This window comes from Mesoplodon bidens (assembly GCF_964165515.1).
Source record: "Mesoplodon bidens genome assembly, chromosome: 15".
NCBI lineage: Eukaryota > Metazoa > Chordata > Mammalia > Artiodactyla > Ziphiidae > Mesoplodon > Mesoplodon bidens.
Window position 1 is genome coordinate 62,831,048 of NC_138171.1, and position 20,004 is coordinate 62,851,051.

Consider the following 20,004-nt stretch of genomic DNA (forward strand, 5'->3'; position numbering starts at 1 on the left):
TTCAGATTCCTGGGACCCTTCCTGCGCTCCCCAGTCAGGAGCTGGGGGTGTGTCAAGGCCCTGGAATCTGCATTTTACAAACTCCCCTGGAGATCCTGAGCTGTGGCACCCCCCAGGGTCCTTTATCCTTTTTAGGTCCCCAGACCCTTTTGAAAAGTTAACAATTTGAGGTCATCAATTTATTGTTATTATTACTATTATTATTAATATATGTCGTTCCCCCTCCTTTTGAAAGGTTAACAATTTGAGGTCATCAATTTATTATTATTATTACTCTTATTATTAATATGTGTCGTTCCCCCTCCCTTAAGAGAAAGGCTCTCTGCTGTTTTTTTGGTTTTTCCCTTTCCTCATCAACGCAGCAGAACCAGGCAGCCAAGCCTGGGAGAGTGTTCATGCCTGTTGAATGAGTCAATGAATGAACCCGTTGAAAGAGATAGACCCTCCCCCCAAAAATGCACATTTGGACACACACATTTTGAAAGCAACTGTAGGAGGATCCACAGACCTGCTTAAGTCCATCTGCAGATGCCCCCTTAGGAATAAGGTTTTCCTAAAGTCTCTGTAACGCTTCAAAACTGAGGTCCTTTGGTGGCAGGGACACCAATGGCCTAAAGGACATTGTTCTCAGATGCCCTGGGGTCTGGGACAGGAAAAGCCTGTAGGCATCAACTTCCCCACCAACCTCCTTATTTTAAAAATAAAAAACAGCTGGGGGGCTTCCCTGGTGGCGCAGTGGTTGAGAGTCCGCCTGCCGATGCAGGGGACCTGGGTTCGTGCCCTGGCCCGGGAGGATCCCACATGCCGCGGAGCAGCTGGGCCCGTGAGCCATGGCCGCTGAGCCTGTGTGTCCGGAGCCTGTGCTCCGCAATGGGAGAGGCCACAACAGTGAGAGGCCCGCGTACTGCAACAAACAAACAAACAAAAAGCAGCTGGGGAAGGGACTGCCCTGAGGACTCTGGATACCCAGCGGGGGCCCCTTTTTCTCTGCCCCTCAGACCTCATTGCTCCCCATTTGAGCCCTTTGGCCATAGCCTATCTCCGATGCCTTCTGGCACCCCCCGGGGGACTGTGTGTTCCTCCTTCCCAGCTGGGCTCAGAACCCCCAGCGCCCTCCAGAGGGGTGCTGAACCCTCCCGGATGCCAGGGCCCCACTCTGGCTCACCGCCAGACTCAGTTCACTGTCTGCTAACTACAGCCTTCTCTACTGGCACACGGCGCAACGGGGCCACGGTCTAACCTGGACTTGTGCTGGCACAGAGTCTAACTTGGCACTTCCGGTGCTGTGCTAAGTGCTTTGTGTGAATTAACTACAGGAACCTCCTATGGGATGGGGGCAGTTGTTATCACTGTTTGACAAATAAGGAAACTGAGGCTGGGAACGGCAAGAAGCCTTGCCAAGGAGTCAGCTGACTGTAGCGGCAGGATTTGAGCTCAGGCAGGCGCACTCCAGAGCTCCCTTCTCTCAATTGCCGTCAACACTGCTACCACCTGAATGTAATTCGCTAGCTATCCGAGGCATAGAGACCCATCCAGTGTCTGCCACACCTGGGAGGTGGGCACCCACCTGAGTTCAGCCAACGAGAAGGGAGCGCTGATGCCCAAGAGGGACAGCAGAGAGCCAGATGGGGCCCTCAGTCAGAGGGGCGCCAGGCCCGGAGCGCGGGGGTGAGGGGGGTACTGAGCACGCTCGGGAAAGTGGCCAGTGAACCCCCGCCCGCCTCCCCAGCATCCCGAATGTCCGTGCTGGGCGGTGGGCTGTGTCCTGACAAGACCCGGTGGCCCCCCAGTCCAGAGCGGACGCCCCACTCGATCTGGCCAGGCGCCGCACAAGCCTGGAAGCCCCGCCCGCCTGGTGCCCCTCCTCCGGGAAGGTAAGCACCACCTTCTCGGGAGCGGCTGGGAGAGCCAGTGGCCTGCGAGCGCCCCGCCCACCGCGAGTAGTGACCGCGCGCCGCCGCCGCGCAGCACTCGGGGCTCCTGCGCTGCCGCTCGCTCACCTGCGCCCGCTGCCCGCTCTTTGGTGCGCGCCGGGGCCTCCGCAGCCCAGTGCCCAGCCCGGCGCCGCGACCCGACGTCCTACCCGCCCACCCCGAGCGCCACCATGAACTCGCTCTTCAAGAAGAGAAACAAAGGCAAATACAGCCCCACGGTTCGGACCCGCAGGTGAGGAGGCGCCCATGCGCAGCGCGCTTGGCGGCGTGCTGGGCCGGGATGCACCTCCCAGGGCGTGGGGGGCACAGCCGTGCCTCGAGGGCTGAGGGGGATGGGGGGTCGCGCAGGAAGCACTGCCCTGGGAGGCCCAGGGGGCTGGGAACCCAGCCAGGAGTGCGCTACTCGCGGGAACGCGGGGCGCGAGGGCCACCCTTGAGCTGGGAAGCACCGCCAAGGTGGGGATGCGGGTGGGCTGGGGGCGCCGAGGGAAAACACGCTATTTGGCACCGGAGAGTTCTAGGAGCCCAGAGAGCACTGGCTTGGGTGCTTAGAGGGCGAGGAACTTAGCTGGAGGTACAGGGAACCTCGGTGTTGCGGGGTCGCCCTTGCGCCAAGGGTCATCCTGGGCCAGGAAGCACCGCCAGGGTGGACAGTGGTGTGTCCTCTGGAGGAAGCTACACCCAAGGCCGGGGAGTGGGGTGCTCAGGGGACCTAAGAAGCATCGTCTAGGGGCGCACCCGGGCCGTGAAATTTAGCTGGAGCGTGAGGCGTTGAGTGGCGGGCGTTCACTAGTGCTTCTTGGAGAGCGCGCAGGTGCTCCTGGCGTCAGGCAGGCGGGGATGGGGGGGGCCGCCTGGTGGGGTTGTGCCACCTGCGGCAGCTCTTCCCAGCACCTGCCATCCTGCGCTCCAGAACCTGGTCCAGGGGAACCGGTGGGTGTGGGGTCGGGTTGGGGGAACCTGGGCTGAGGCACCCCTTGTCCACCACCCGCCCCGGGGTCTGCGCATCGGCTGAGAGACGATGGGGCCTTCTCCCTGTGTGATTTCTCAGGGGCGTGGCTGCCCCCTGAGAAATCACAAAGCCCCGAAACTCTCAGGGCTGCCTGGGAAGGGAATAACGTGTCTCAATGTGTTTGCTTTGAAACGGCAGCCCACGTCGGTTTTAAGCCTAATGTATTCACTTCATAACTGGAGATGCTGAGATCGAGAGTGGGGGCAGAATCAGACCCTGCCTTGTCCTCTCTCTAAGGAAAATGGAGCGGGGCCTCCTAGCTGGGAGGGAGCCTTTACCAGACTTCTCTCGACAAGGGGCTTCAGGCAGGTGGGGAACTCAGCAATTGCATAGCCCACCTGCCTGGGAGTATCCACGCCAAAGTGCCCTCACCTGAGACACCCCCTCCACCAAAAGCAGTCCCCCACTCCCTCCCGGGCCCCAGATGAAAACGAGGACACTCTGGCCTGGGCTCCCACCCTGCCCCTGTGGTCCAGTCCAGGCAGACCTGTCTGACAGGTGGAGGCGGCCTGGGCACTGGCATGGGGAGTGTGGGCCTTCCATTTCTTTGAGTTCCAGTCCTTTCAGAAACTCCCTTGTCCAGTGACCCCACTGCCCCCTCTCTCCTTTGCATTGTTTCAAGTTCAGAGACATTTCTTCCCCTCCCCTCCCACGATTCCCGCCCCCCCCACACACACACACATACATGTACACACAAGCCTCCCTGGTCTTTCACATCCCCAGGGAATGGGCAGGGCTCTGCATGCTGTTCCTCTGTGGCTGAGTCCAGCTGGCTCTCAAACCCAGCTGGGGTCCTGTCCAGTCCCTGAACTGTTCTTTCAGACGTTACACAATCAAATGCTCCGTGCCAGGCACGGAGGACTATTCTGTTCTCCCCCCACCAAGACTGGGGCCCCTCCAGTCCTTCACACACGCACACACCCACACACCAGGAGATGGGCCAGCCTCGCCCTGCCCTCTGCCTCCCCCATCCCTCAAGCTCCCCCTTCCTCCAGCTCTCCATCCATCCAGTTCCCCAAGGGCTGGGCTTGGACCTAACAAAAGTTATAATGAATCCAGACAAGCTGGGAGGGTCTTGGTCTTCCCAGCAGAGGGTAGGAAGGAAGGAATTCCCATCCTTTACAGCTTCGGGGACTCAGGGTGGCAAGGACACAGGTCCTGCCCCTTTCAATACTCCTGGCCCAAAGCAGCCACCCTCTGCCCCTGGCTGAATGACTGATCTCAGCATAGAGATCTCTTTCTCCAGGAAGCCTTTCTGATTCTCTCCCCAAGATGGGATGAGAGACTCTTCCTTCACACCCCCGTGACCTCGCACAGTCACAGCCCTGGGTAGGAGCCAGGTGCCCGTGGTCGTACCAGCCCCTCATGTCCCTCTGCCCTTTCCCCTTGGTGGGGACAAGTTCATGGACCAGATTGTGGGGTGGGGGGTTGCCTCTTGCCCAGTTCTGTCAACAAGAATCTCTTGAGTGTTACCCAGTGCATAGCCTGTACCTGTAACTCTAAGATGTGGTCGCTGGTCACAGGGTGCTGACCCCCAAGTTATTCTTGCACCCTGAGTTTTCTGGGGCCCTCCTCCTCTGTCTGGGGGAAGGCGGGCGGGGTTGCCACTGAGATTCAGCATTGAGGAGGGTAGGAGCTCCTCACCTCTGGTCCCAGCTCTGCTACATCTGCTGTGGGCAGAAACCTCTCTGAGCCTCAGTTTCCTTGTCTACAAAGCAGGGATGGTGCTAATATCTTCTGCATAGGGTTGCTGGGAGGAGCACATGTAACAACGGAGAGAATGCCCCCAGCACATAGGAATTAGCCAGCCTGAGGGTCAGCAACCCTGTCCCCAGCAAAGGGGATCCAGGAACCAGGACTTGTGACCTTCACACCCAGCAGTCACGGGCTTTGGACTGCACAAGTGAACAGAAATTAGTGAATGGAGAGCCCCCTTGGAGAAAACCACCCCTCCCTGTTTGTCAGCCTTTTATCAGCTGAAACTGGGTGTGAACTCAGCTGCTCTCATTGCCCTGGTTCCTAATAACAGGTATGGGAACTGGTGTGCACACCTGAACTAATGACAAGGTCAGGCCTGATGGTGCAGGTCACTGAGGATAGTATCCAGCTCAGCAGGGAGGGTCTCGAGGGGCCCTGGTCCTACCACCCTGCTTTGTGGCTGAGAGTACAGCTCCTGCCAGCCCCTGCTTCCCAGCTGTGCGACCTAGGGAGAGCTGCTTGGCCTCTCTGAGCCTCTGTTTTCTCACCTGTAGAATGGGCATAAAAGTAGTACCTGCCTGGTGATATCGTTGGCATGAGGATTAAATGAAATAATGCAGGGGAGGGTTGAGAATTATAGGAAGCCTCAGTCCACGGCAGCTATGATGATTATAACTATTGAATAAATTCAAATAGGCACCTACTGTGTGTCTGGGATTGAGCTGGATGCCGTGATGGACAGGCAGTGCACTGCACAACTCCAGGGGTACCATTCCTGGGCGGTGGGGGTGGGTGTAGAAGAGATATTGACAGTCTCTCTGCACTTGATGGAATTTTGCTTAATTACTAGTGTGGTTACAGGACTGTGTCGTGGTGGTGATGGGAGCCTGGTGCGGGGGGATGTAGAGCTGGACAGACGAGGTCTCCAGCCCGATGGCTCTGGTGCTCCCTGACTGGTCTGAAGTGAGGGCTGTCAGGGTTACCGGGAGACCTGGGCTATCAGGGAGGACTTCCTGGGGAGGTGTCTGCCCTGTCATCGGGAGAAATGGAGTGGTTAGATCCAGCTCTGGAGTTAGACTGAATTCTGCATGTGTTTGATTTTGGCAAAGAAATTTGGCCTCACTGTGAGCTTCAGCTTCCCTATCTGTAAAATGGGGCTAATTTTGCCCCTCCACACAGGCCTGGGCCCCAGTAAGCACCCAGCAGCCTCGCCTCGCTTCCTGACCTCACCTGGGCACAGTCCTGCAAGAATGGTCCAGTCCTAATGGGGAGGTGCCCTATGTGGGAGGCAGGGCCCAAGGCTTTGGAGGCTGGTGAAAGAGGTGCGTGTCCTCCTGGAAGCCAGCTGGGGTACCCTGGGCCTCTCGGTGGTTAAAAGCATAGAGTTTGATGTCATCCAGGTGTGAGTTGAAGCCCCAGCTCTGTCTCTCCTAAGCTGTGTGACCTCGGGCAGATCAGGTAACACCTCTGAGTCTCAGTTTCCTCATCTGTGAAATGGGAGTGATGCAGGAACACCCAGCTGGTGAGGTCACTAGTGGATCAAGCAAGATAATGCATGTGATGGGCCCAGCCCCAGACCAGGGCTTACAGTGAGTGCTCAGTAAATCATGGCAGCCAATATTGGTAATCACACACTGCTGTTAAAGATGAGGATGGTGCTAAGACCAGAGGTGACCAGGCAGCTGGTCTTCTTCCAGCTGTGGAGGCTGCAGCCCAAGTGGGGCAGGAGGTCAGCTGACTCTCATTCATTCACCCCAGCATTCACATGGACCCCCTCTTAAGAAGACACATGGAGGGGGACTTCCCTGGTGGCGCAGCGGTTAAGACTCTGAGCTCCCAATGCAGGGGCCCCGGGTTTGGTCCCTGGTCAGGGAACTAGATCCCACATGCATGCCGCAACTAAGAGTTCGCATGCTGCAACTAAGGAGCCAGAAAGCCGCAACAAAGGAGCCCGTGTCACAACTAAGACCTGACACAACCAAATAAATAAATAAATAAAATATTTTTTAAAAAAAAGAAGATACATGGAGAAACTTCCCTGGCGGTCCAATGGTTAAGACTCTGGGCTTCCAATTCAGGGGGCGTGGGTTCAATCCCTGGTCACAAAACTAATCTCCTACATGCCGTGCAGCACAGCCAAAAAGAAAAAAGAAGACACGTGGAGAGACACTCATGCACTGATCAGTGAAGCTGGAAAGCTTGAACAGTTTGGGGGAGGGCCCTGTCAGCAAAGTGCACCTCCCACCATGTGGGTGACCAGGACTGAGTGGTCCACGCAGCCATTTCTCAACACCTACTGTGCTCCCGGCATGGCCATGGACGTTATAGCATCTCATTCTGACACCGAGCCTGCCAGGCTGGTGGTGGTGTCCCATTTCACAGAGGGTAACACTGAGGCCAATAATAAAGGCACTCACCTTGGGCTCACAGCTCACAAATGGCTGATGCTGGGGGCTCAGGGCCCCTGGGGAGGGAAACTAGGTCTCCCCACCTGTACTTGGGGCTGGTGGCAGCTGTCTCTGGGACTGCTGCAGGCCAGATGGTGGAGTCATTGGGTTTTGTATCCCTGACTCCGCCCAGCAGCCCTTTCTGCTTCTCCTCTCTCTGGCTTTGCCCTCACTTGCCCAGTTTGCTTGGCAGAAGGAACGAGACCTAGTAAATTAGATTCAGAACAGAACAGAGCTGAACCTATAACAATGGCTGCTAATGGTGGCATTTCAGGCACAGTCAGGGCACTCACCTGGGGACAAGGAGTTTTGTGGGGAGAGGCTGAGCTCAATTCATACCTTTTAGGCAACACTCTAAGGAGGGTGAGGGACCTCTGGAGGGCCCTGGGGGCTGGGGGAGAAGCTGCCTTTGGGAGCGTTTCCAAGGCTCTTTGTCAAGGGAGGAGGACCCAGGAGTCCCAGCTCCTCTCTGCTCTAGGCAGGGCTGTGCGGGGCGTTGCCAGTGCCGCCTGCCACTCTCCCAGCCTGCCTGCCCCGGCCTGTCTCAGGAGTGGGAAGACAGAAATGGTCCTTGGTCTTTGTTCTCTCTGCTTTTGATGGGTCTTCTGTCTTCCATCCTCCTGAGCCTGGGGAGGGAGGCCCCAGGTGCCCATTCCTGCCTCCAGGCAGGTGGAGCCCTTCCCTTTCCTGCATGGGAGGGCCTGAGCAGAGAGTCCCCTGTCCCATCCCCCATCTTCTGTGTGCTTCATAAACAGGCTGCAAGGGCTTCCTTGGCGCAGTGGTTAAGAATCCGCCTGCCAATGCAGGGGACACGGGTTCGAGCCCTGGTCCGGGAAGATCCCACATGCCGCGGAGCAACTAAGCCTGTGCACCACAACTACTGGGCCTGCACTCTAGAGCCCACGTGCCACAACTACTGAAGCCTGCACGCCTAGAGCCCGTGCTCCGCAACAAGAGAAGCCACCACAATGAGAAGCCCATGAACCGCAACAAAGAGTGGCCCCTGCTCACCGCAGCTAGAGAAAGCCCATGTACAGCAGCGAAGACCCAACAGAGCCAAAAATTAAATAAATAAATAAATAATTTTTTTTATCTTTTTAAAAAATGGAGGGCAAGCCAGAGGGTTCTGGATGGAGAGACACAAAGGGAGAGTCTCAGAAGTGGAGAGGGGACAACAGGACGGGAACTGGGAGAGGTGTGAACACATGACAGCCTCTGAGGTTGAGTCCTAGCTTGGAACAACCTCCCTAAATTATGATTGTATTGTCTTTCTTAGATAATACTACCCTCATCTGTCTTTTCCAGGTGAGGCTCAGAGTTTCAGAGTCTCAGCTGCTATGAGCTGGGAGCAGGCAAGCTGGCTGGTAGGGTGTCCCAGCTGGTCGCCAGCCCATCCTTTCCTGGGCAGAGGGTTTGTCAGGTCTTATATGATAAATGCACAATGGGCTGCTCGCTGGCCAGTAGCTCCACCCCATCAAGGCCTGCTGACCCTGGAAGGCTGAGCAGCTGCAGGAAAACAGTCACGTGCAGAATTCTTTGCTGCGCCAGCAGCCTGGGCTCAGATTTCAGACTCATGGCTTTTAAGGTTTTCACTTCTCCATCCTGGGCACGGAGACTTTTTGGTTCTAGTTGAAGGTTGAGGAAGGATTCTGAGTTTATGCCACCAAGAACAGAGAGGGCTGCAGTCCTGCTGCTCTGCATAAGGAGCTTGACTTTTCTCAACTATAAACTGGGCAACAAAACTCCCATGTTACTGAGAGGGAAGCTGAAGCTAAAGGCAGGGATGGAGGGCTTGGTGGGTAGAATAGAAAGAGCCTGGGTTTGGGAGATGCAGACCTGACTTCCAGGTCCAGCTGTGCCTCTTGTCAGCTGTGCTGCTGGCCACATTCCTGCCCCACTCTGGGCTTCATGAAGGCAGGGGCTTTGCAGGCTGTGTGGTCACTGCCACATTGTTGAACGATGCATAACACACAGCAGGTGCTCAGTAAGCAGTGGTGGGAGGTCTGTTTTGAATCTGCAAATCAGAGGCGTGTAGGATAATGGAGAGAACTGGAGGTGACATGTGTGAAGCATCAGGCACATAGTAGGTGCTTCATAAACCAAGGCCAGTACTCCTTGTCCACTGGTCTCAAACCCGGAATGACGTCGTAACAACTGGGAGTGTTGAGATTGGCTTGAGCCCCATTTAAACCTTGCAAAAACCTCCAAGACATGCCTTGGTGTTACCCAAAGTGGCTTGAACTTCTGTGTGTATGTCTGTAATGAGAGCCCAAAAGCACACACTTTTGGGGAGGTCTTCCCTGGGCAGAAACAGATTGGGCCATGAAACGGAGCCGGAGTTACTACACCAGCAGCCCTCTCACTTTAAAACCTACTTCCCCAGGATTAATAGACAGTAAATTCCTCCACACCCAGCTAATTACCATGGAAGTTTCTAGTAGGGAGCCTATCAGTCAGTTGACCAGTCAATCTGGTATTTGTTGGGTGCTTCCTGGGTATTGCTTTCTACAAGACTTCCTTCCTGCAGAGACCTGGGGATTCTTCCTCAATCTGCTCCCCTAACCCTGTAACACAAGACTGTGGTTTGTTTCCTTGTTCCCAGCCCTGCCTGCACGTTAGAATCACCTGAGCTTTGAAGGTGATGCAGGTCCTGCTGCAGACCAGTTAAGTCAGAATCAGTGAGGCAGGGCCCAGACTTCAGTCTTTTGATGTGCAGCCATCAAATCACATGTTTTCACTGATTGCCTTAAGTATATGGGCAATATAACTTGTCCATAGAGTTATATGCACCTTGCTCTTCCTTTAAAAGAGCTAAAGCAGCAGTTGCCTAGTCTGTCGCACTCTATTCTTTTATTCTCAACCTCCCTGTGTTATTTTGTTTTAGGTACATGCCTTATAAAATGGCATAGAGCTGGCTTTTTTTTTTCCTGTTCTCACCTGAGAGTCTTATCTTTTAGCAGGTGAATTTAACTCATGCACATTTATTGTAATGAATGATGTGTTTGGACCTACTCCTGCCATATTATTTTGTATTTCCTATTATCATGCTTTCTCTTTGTTTCCTTCTTGCTCTTTCCCTGCATTTTATTGGACTGAGCTGTATTTTCTCAATTAAGTTAGGATACAAGGCCTAAATGGGGTAGAATGGATGAAAATACCCTGAGCCAGGCAATCTGAATCTTTAGAATTACAGTTGTTGGGGTGCTTTTCTTAATCCTGCCTATTAGACCATAAACTTCTGGACAATAAGGACTTACTTATCTTTTGGTGGGAGCTCTTTTGTAGCCCTTAATTCCAGGCCTTGCATAGGCTTGGGGCTCAATAAATAGGTGTTGAATTGAGCAAACATTTTATTTATTTATTTATTTATTTATTTTTGGCTGCATTGGGTCTTTGTTGCTGCACGCGGGCTTTCCCTAGTTGTGGAGAGCAGGGGCTACTCTTTGTTATGGTGCATGGGCTTCTCATTGCAGTGGCTTCTCATTGCGGAACATGGGCTCTAGGCGCACAGGCTTCAGTAGTTGTGGCATGACTTGGTAATGGAGAAGGGCCTATCCCCAGGGCCTGTAAGAGCGGTAGAGAGAGGACAAGGATTTGGGGGTGGGGGTGAAAATTTATTCAGCAATTACTGAACATCTAGAAATATTGGCGATCTGGAAAACTGGCGGGGGTGGCAGCAGTCACCAGTATATATGCTGACCTTCTGGCCCCAGGCAATTCTCCCTTCCTCCCCAGGCTCAGTTTCTTTATATGCACTGCAAGCAATAATAGTACCAACCTTGATGATGGGTTGTTAGGATCAAAGCAAGACTGTGTGTCAGCGCTGGGAGAAGGTGTAGCCCAGGGAGAGGTTTCTTCATACCATTTCCTTCCCCGCAATGGCCCGTTCAGAGGGACAGGCTGGGAGCCCCTTGTGGTGACATCTTAGGAGAATGACTCACCCTCAGCTACCACCACTGATTGTTACTCAACCACTGGGTTTAATTATACTGATAAAGATGCCAACAAGATATAAATCACCACGCCTCCCCTGGGTGGTGCACACCTTGCTGCTTTGTCCCGCCTCCCCAGTATCTCCCGTCACTTTGTTTGTGGAATAATATTGACATCCCCCATGTTCTGAGGAGATGGCTCTGGCACCTGTTCAAATCTTGGCGTTATCACTTTTCAACTGTGTGACCTTGGGCAGGTTTCTTAACCCCTCTGAGCCTTAATTATCTTCATCTGAAAAAAAGATAAATTAATTTAAAAATAAAAAATATATAAATAAATAAGGGCTTCCCTGGTGTCGCAGTGGTTGAGAGCCCGCCTGCTGATGCAGGGGACACGGGTTCGTGCCCCGGTCCAGGAAGATCCCACATGCTGCGGAGCGGCTAGGCCCGTGAGCCATGGCCGCTGAGCCTGCGCGTCCAGAGCCTGTGCTCCGCAATGGGAGAGGCCACAACAGTGAGAGGCCCGCGTACCACAAAAAAATAATAATAATAATAAAAATAAAATGCCTGCTCAATTCAATACCTATTTATTGAGCCCCAAGCCTGTGCAAGGCCTGGAATTAAAGGCTACAGAAGGGCCAACCCAAGAGATGAGTAAATCCTTATTGTCCAAAAGTTTATAACCTAATACACAGAATTAAGAAAAGGGCCCCAATTACTATAAGGGTGCCCTTCTCCCAGGGCTGTGAGATTTCAGCAGATGTTGCAGGAAAGGGCTGAGTGGGTGATGGGCATGTAGTGAGTCCTCTCAGTGTTTGGTTGTTCATATTCAGCAATTATTTCTTGAACCTACTGTGCGTGCCTTTGTGGCAGGGGCAAGGCAGGTGTACTGGAGTGATAACCTTCACTCTCTCAGCCAGGCAGTGTTTAAAGGAGGTGGAGGCTGGGAGCCACCTAGCCCCCAAGATGAGCTTGGAGGTTGCCTGGGAGCCGCTTAGGGCCTGGCTGGCCCTGGAGGCAGCCTGCCTACATGGCCAGTAGGAGGCCAGACCCCTTCTCTGGGCTCTAGGAGGGGCGAGGCTGGGGAGGCTGGTTCCTGGGAGAGGTGTGGGCTCCTGTGCATTCCAGGCATTCCAAGACTGATCCTCCCCGATGGCACCTACAGAGACAGAATTAACCCCAAAAGGGAGGAACCATGGACATGATCAAGGGCCAGAACATGGGGATTGACTCAGGCCTGGACGGTGAGGTGGCCCTGGCCAGGGAGGAAGGGCTGTCCCCATCAGACACACTCTTAACCTGCCAGTTCCCATCTCAACACCCGGAAAGAGAAAGCAAGTTGAGCTGTGACCGACGGGGCACAGTGACAGCTGGGGTGGGGGTTATGGCAGAGCTGTGGCCTCTCCGTGGTGTCTGGGGTGTGAGCTGTTCCCTGGAGTGGCAGGTCAGGAAAGAAGCCGTTCTCTCAGGCAGGAGGGAGGGATGGCTGGAGCAGGTCACATGCCCCTGGCTGTGCCCCATGGCCATGGGCAAGGATGCTACAGCTCCGGTGGCTTGGGAAAGGGTGTGGGGCTGTGGTCTGTGTGCCCTGGCACTGCACAACCAGGCACCATGCTCTGAAGGGCACAGCTGGGAGCCCTGGATTGTTTTGAAGTCAGGCAGCCAGAGACCCATAGATGAGACCTGGCCTTGGGCAGGTGTCTGGCCAGCGTGTGTGGGTCTGGTGGGAGAGTGGCAGGAGATGACCTTTTATTACATGTCCCTAGGTACCAGGCACTAAGTGAAGTGGATAGATGCTCTGAGCATCTATCAGCTTCATTATGGCAGAACTGATGGGCTGCAGTCACTATGGGCTTAGAGCAAAGCGGTCCAGAGGCCCCAGAACCACCCAGAACTGTGCTGTCCTATTTGTTAACCACCAGCCACATGAGATGTGCTTAGAACAAACTGAGATGTCCTGCAAGTGTATACCACATGCCAGACATTGAGGAACTTACTATGAAAAAAAGAATGTAAGCTATCTCACTAATAATGTTCTCTTCACTAGCTGTCAAAATAACATTTTAGCTATATGTGGTTAAATAAAATAGTGTATAAAAAAAAGTTAAGTTCAGGGCTTCCCTGGTGGCGCAGTGGTTGAGAGTCCGCCTGCTGATGCAGGGGACACGGGTTCGTGCCCCGGTCCGGGAAGATCCCACATGCCGCAGAGCGGCTGGGCCCGTGAGCCACGACCACTGAGCCTGCGTGTCCGGAGCCTGTGCTCCGCAACGGGAGAGGCCACAACAGTGAGAGGCACGCGTACCGCAAAAAAAAAAAAAAAGTTAAGTTCATCTGTTTCTTTTTATGTTTTTCATGTGGCTACTAGGAAGACTTAACTACAAATATATTCATATTCTGTTTTTATTGGGCAGCGATGGCCTTGAAAGCAAAGTGACATAGTGCCGACCCCACCCACTTCTGTTTGCTACCTAGTCAGTAGATGCAATAACCTCATTGTGAGGACAAGGAAATTAAGGGTAGGCAAGTGAAACAAACCTGAGCCTTTGTGGTGTGACAGCCACGTCCAAGGTCCAGAGTGCTTTACAAGGATCATCTCCTTGAATTGTCTCAACCCTCTGGGTGGGGCTGATTCTTAAACTCATTTTGCAGATGAGAAAACCGAGGCACAGAGAGACTAAGGAACCTGCTCGAGCCCAAACTCAGTCTACGTTCTTTCCCTGGTCCAGGCTGACTCAGTTTCCCTCCCTGCAGGCCGGATGGAGAGGAATGGGCCAGTTGGTGCAGGGTGACCAGGAGAGGGAGAGCTAAAGGCAGCAGTGGTTGGGGCGGGAGAGGCAGGTCCTGGGCAGGAGAGTGAGCTCTCTTCTGAGAGTGTTTGGGAGCATTGGCAAGTTTGAGGCCGGACAATGGCGAGATCTGGTTGCATCGTTGAAAGATCTCTGATAAATGTGCCGAAGCTGGCTGGGGGCGGCGAGAGTCAGGGTGCAAGGAGATGGTTGGGGGTGGCTATTGCATTGGTCCAGGTGAGAGGTGATGCGCTTGATCAAGGTGAAGACCTTAGGGCCCGAGAGGGGATGGGAGCACTGGGCTCTGTTCCTAGATGGAAGCAGGAGAGGGAGAGCCAGGGATCTGGGGTGGTTCTTGGGGTTCTGCTTAAACGACCTGGTAGATGAGGCCTCCCCACCCTTCCGTCCTGTGGTTTCCTGGATGCAGACAGGGGAGAGTTCTCAGAGCAGCAAAACTCATGGTAGAAACACCCTGAACCTCTCAAATCCCCAAACCTAGTGACCTGATCCTTAGTCCAAAGCCAAGGTGGTCCAGCCAGACTGGGCCTGGGAGCCGCGTCCTCCTTGCAGCCTCATTACCCGTATATGTGCGTGGCCTCTCCCTGCAGGAGTTGGAGGAGACATTTCCAAATATTGAGGTTACTTGTGAATTCTCCACGACCGGGCGAGGTGACATCCACAAGGTGGAAGCAGAGTGCGTCTGGGCTTGCACAAGGATCGGTGTGGATGGTGTGGGTGGCCCGGGGTCTTTTTTTAGCTCTCCGTGCCCGTGGGTTCTCACATGGAGCCTTAGCTGCTGGCCTTTATCTGCGCCTTAAAAGGAGCCCAAATCCCTGGGTGGTGACTCTGGGTGGAAGCAGAGAACCCCAGGGTCCCCCCGAGGCAGCATTTTGTATCCCCTCTCTCTTTTTTTTTTTTTTGATAAATGTATTTATTTATTTATTTATTTATTTATTTATTTATTTTTGGCTGTGTTGGGTCTTCGTTGCTACACTCAGGCTTTCTTTAGTTGCGGCGAACAGGGGCTACTCTTCGTTGCGGTGCGCGGGCTTCTCATTGCAGTGGCTTCTCTTGTTGCGGAGCTCGGGCTCTAGGTGCACGGGCTTCAGTAGTTGTGGCATGCAGGCTCAGTAGTTGTGGCTCACGGGCTCTAGAGCGCAGGCTCAGCACAGGCTTAGTTGCTCCATGGCATGTGGGATCTTCCCAGACCAAGGCTTGAACGCGTGTCCCCTGCATTGGCAGGCGGATTCTTAACCACTCTGCCACTAGGGAAGTCCTCTATCTGCTCTCTCAGTTAACCGCCCCAGCCCTGAGGGGTGTGGACTGCCATGACCCCCAGTCACAGATGGGGAACCTGAGGCTCAGAAAGGCTAAGTAACTGACAGCTTAACAAGGACTGAGTCAGGATCTGAATCTAGGCTGCCTGCCATTGGTCTGGGTGCTTAGCCTCCAGGTTAACCTGCAGTACAGATATATCGTGGGAAAGGGCCAGGGGCTCCCCACACAAACTATAGCAAGAAGAAGTGACTAGTGGTGGGTGGGGCTGAGGGTCCTCTGAGACGCCTGTGTTCTCTTTCTTTTTGCTCCATATGGAGCATCTACAGAGTCTGGGTGACCTGGAGTGCCACCTCTGTCCTCACTTCTCTAGTTGGCATCCCTGCTGGCCCGCTGACCAGACCACAGGCTGTCCTGGGCTGCCCCCTGGACAGCACAGCACTGGGTTCCAGCCCTAGCTCCCCACTCTGCAGCTGACCTCCTGGGCTGTTAGTGGCCACCTGCAAAGCAGGTCAGGCTGTGGTTATTGAGTTTCTAACTCCTGGTGACAGAGCGAGTGTACCCGATGCCACTTGAGGCTCCCAGGCCGTCTCCCCACAGTTCCAGCACTCAGAGTACATCCTGAGATACAAAGAGACATCTGTTCCAGGCTGGTGCCTGTGGGCTCAGACCCAGAAAGCAATTGTTTGTCCCCGAGTGTCCTCAAACCCACTCCGGGGCTCTGAGGCAGCCCCCCGGGCGGCCTGCACCCCGTTTTCCCTCCTCTTACCAGGAGTCTCATACGCAGACCAGACCAAGTAAACGGGACCCCTTGTCGTGCCTTAGATGGGACCTCGACCCTCCTGGACCCTCGCCAGACTCCAACTTCCTCAGCCCTGGAAAAGAAAGCAAGGGCAGGTTCTCTGGAGAAACAGCCCCAGTCTGCTGGGTGTGACCATACCTGGCTTGTGAAACCCACTCGCATCCCCTGACTGCAGCCTGGGCTGGGCTGAGAGGGCTGTTTCTGGGGACAGCCTAGTCTTGGGTCCCCGTCAGCTTTTACCAGATGGGGTGTCAGGCCACAGCACCCACTGCCCTACCTGTCCAGGTGGGCATCCTGGACACACCATCACCCAGAAGCATCCGTTCCTATAGGATTTTGCTGGAAAACCTGGAACTCTAGAAGGAACCTTTTTGTAGAAAACTGAGCTATGAACTTTGTCCTGCCTCCCCAGGTCCCCGCTATGCCCTCTTTCTGTTCCAGGACCCCAGGTTGCATTTAGTCGTCAGGTCTGTCATCTAACCCTTAGTCTGGTCTTTTGTGACCTTGATACTTTTGAAGACGTCTGGTCAGGTGTTTTGTAGACCATCCCTCAATTTGCGTTTGTCTGCTGGCTCCCAGCGATGGCACGGAGGTTGTGCGTTATCGAGGAGGATTCCGAGAGAGTGCCGTGTCCTCCATGTAGACGCACCTTCTCCCTGGCATTGTTCACCTTGCTGTCCCCAGCGCTGTGAAGTTACTGATTTTTATTTTTATTTTTTTAACATGTACTTCTTTTTTTAAGTATTTATTTATTTATTTATTTATTTATGGCTGTGTTGGGTCTTCATTGCTGCTTGCAGGCTTTCTCTAGTTGCAGCGAGCAGGGGCTGCTCTTCGTTGTGGTGCACGGGCTTCTCATTGCGGTGGCTTTTCTTCATTGCGGAGCACGGGCTCTAGGCACGTGGGCTTCAGTAGGTGTGGCACACGGGCTCTAGAGCGCAGGCTCAATAGTTGTGGCGCACGGGCTTAGTTGCTCCGCGGCACGTGGGATCTTCCCAGACCAGGGATTGAACCCGTGTCCCCTGCATTGGCAGGTGGATTCTTAACCACTGCACCACCAGGGAAGCCCCCAAGTTACTGTTTTTTTAGAAGGAACCTATTTTACAGGACTGGGTGCCACTGGCAAGAAGGGGTTCCCAGAAGAGAAAGGGGGTCCACAGGCAGAGCCCCACGCACAGATCAGGGAGCAATGTAAGGGCTCAGTCTCATTTGAATGGCAAGCCCTGCAGGGAGTAAAAGTGCAATGAATAGGTGTTTCATGAATAGTCTTTGTCACCATTTATGGGGCCCCTGCGCTAGGTGATTAGAATGGATATTTGTTTTTGCTTTTGTTTTTTTAATTTTTATTGGAGTGTAGTTGATTTACCATGTTGTTAATTTCTGCTGTACAGCATAAGTATTTGTTGAGTGTCTCCTGTGTGCCAGGCACTGTTTTAGGCGCTGGTAAAACCAGTGACACTCCACTCGTGAGCTTACATGATGTCTAATCTGCTTATGGGCCCCCAGAAGCTGCTCCCAACCTCCAGCTCAGTCCTTGAACCCCAAAGTGGTCTTTGAAGCTTGAGATTCTGGTGTTTCCAGAAGTGACCCTGACCGTCCCTGCCCACCTCACTTACCTAGATAGGATGTATCTCGCCCATTTGACAGATGATAAAACCGAGGCCCAGAAATGTAAAGTAGCTCCTCTAAGGTTACACAAATGGATTTGAACCCTGTCTGACTAAGGACACTGGCTACCCACCGTGTGACCTTGGGCGGGTGCGTTCGCTTCTGAGGGCCTCAGTTTGCTCACATATGTAATGAGCAGGTGGGGCTGGATGACTTCGGATGCAACTACCAGTGCCCATGGTCACTGCCTGCAGCCCCTGTGTCCATGTTAGACTTCTGAGTAAGTGGAGGGAGGCTGGGCGTGTCCCTCTCTCAGCCTGTCACTCAGAGCCGCTTTCCTGGCTCAGCCAGGAGATTTTCATCTCCGTGGGTGGGACCAGACTCAGAAGAGGTTGCTAGGGAAGGGCTGTATCTGGGCCTCCATCAGTCGGGCTGACAGCACCCTGGTGCCGCGCGTCTGGCTGCCTTAGTGTGGCTCATTAGCCAGATGAAAAGCTGGACCGGCCCAGCCAGTTCCCAGCCCTCTTGGGATCTGCACCCACTCCCTGCGGGTTCCCAACCCGCCCACATTCCTATACTCCTGGTGTGGGGCTCTGCAGCTCTCAAGGGGACACACGTTGGTTCCCATGGCCAGCTAGATGGCAGGAGGAATGCAGGACCCTTTGGGGCCACTCATTCAGGACTCCAAACCCAAAAGGCAAAAGTGCTGAGACTGTTCTCCAGAGGCCTGGATTGGAATCCCAGCTCCACCCTGCTTTCTGGCAGTGAGACTGTGGTCAAGTTATCTAATGGCTCTGTGCACTCAGAACAGTGCTACTTCAGGGGGTGGTAGGATTAATGAGCTAATCTATATGTGATTTGCTTAGCACCAGCCGGGCACATGGTCATCCCTCCGTGAGTGTTTAACTAGCATCTGCCAGGCAGCTGGGCATAACCTGGAGCTGGCCCAGCCTCCACGGAAAACAGGATAAAAAGGCAGGGCCCACTCGAGGTGGTGAGGGAAGAAGAAACAAACCCCTATCACTTACAAATGGCACTTGCCAATGTTTTCGATAACAGCTTTATTGAGATATAACTCACATATCATATAACTCACTCATTTAAAATGTACAATTCAGCCGTTCTGAGTATATTCACAGAATTCTACAACCATCACCATAATCAATTTTAGAACATTTCATCACCTTGAAAGGAAACCCACACCCTCCAGCACTTGCTCCCCTTCTTCCTCCCCATCCCAGCCCCTCGCGACTACTAATCTACCTTCTGCTTCGAGGAATCTAGCTATTCTAGACATTTCATATAAGTGGACCTTTTGTGACTGTTTGTATCTGGCTTCTTTCACTTAGCCTAATGGTTTCCAGGTTTCTCCATACTGTAGCCTGTATTAGCGTTTCATTCCTTTTTTGGCTGAGCTGTATTCCATTGTATGGATATTCTGCATTTCATTTATCTATTCATTAGTTGAACATTTGTGTTATTTCCACTTTCTGCCTATTGTAAATAGTGCTGCTATGAACATTTGTGTACAAGTTTTTGTGTGGACCTATGTTTTCATTTCTCTTGATATCTATCAAGTAAAATTGCTGGTTTCCTCACCTGTAAAGGGGCACACAAATCTCCCCCAGGGACTTAAGGTGAGGATGCTGTGAACGTGTCTGATGTCTGGTGAAGCGTGTGCACTAAGTGTCCAATTACCACGGTGACTCTGTGGTCATCCCCAGTCAACAGATGGAGAGACTGAGGCGCCTCGAGGGTAAGGTGCTTACCTGGGATGGTCCAAGCAGTAAGTGGTCCAGTAGGACTATGGAACCCATGCCGGTCTGACCACAGCTCCCACTGAGCTGTCCTTTGTTCTCCACCAGGAGCACCAGGTCCCTGGGGCTGGCTGTCCCCCCCCACCCCCACCCTGTGTCCCCTTCCAGTGCTGGGCTTCAGCTGGAGTAATGGGCTGGCCAGGGGGGGGTCCAGGAGGCACTTTCCTCGAACCTGCCCCAGTCAGTGAAGGGGCTGGTTGAGAGCTGGCCCCATGCCCTGAGATGGAGCTGCGTTGGACTTGACAGGGATGAGGCCCCCACCTAACCTACACTGCAGGTTCCCAGTGGTGGCCCCAACTGTCATGGGTTAAATAATGGGTTGAGACTCAACATGTCTGAGTGCTGAGGCCAGGCTGGGGTCAGTGGCTGGGGTAGGGCTGAGGGCAGAAGTGCTCGCATTCCCCATGTGCTCCGCCCAGCCAGGGTGGGGGGGCAGTGGGGGTCAGCCCATGACCTGGCAGCCTTATCCCTCCTTACCCAGATCCTCCACCCACAGTCCCCTCTTCTGAGCCTTCCTGGATGCTCCACTGAATACCAGCTTTCTCCACTGCAGGACTTCTCAGAGCCTTTACTGGCTCTTGAACTTATTGAGGAGTTGGGTTTTCCTAACTGCCTAGACTGACAAAGCCTTCATTCCAGGAGTGATTTACAGGACTGGGGTTCCTGGGGCCCCACTTTGGGAAAGGCTGCCTC

The 20,004-nt window shown here is 53.7% G+C and overlaps 1 protein-coding gene across 2 annotated transcripts in view; it reads left to right on the top strand.

Moving 5' to 3' along the window:
- The first annotated feature begins 1,775 nt into the window (after positions 1-1,775).
- PPL (periplakin) overlaps positions 1,776-20,004 on the top strand; it is a 44,352-nt gene continuing 26,123 nt past the window's right edge. Inside the window, exon 1 of one of the 2 annotated variants that reach the window (XM_081257441.1) lies at positions 1,776-2,166. In XM_081257441.1, coding sequence (XP_081113567.1) covers positions 2,105-2,166 — 62 coding nt within the window. In that variant the 5' untranslated portion in view covers positions 1,776-2,104. The remainder of the gene's footprint in view (positions 2,167-20,004) is intronic. The other variant, XM_081257440.1, reaches the window with a different exon arrangement.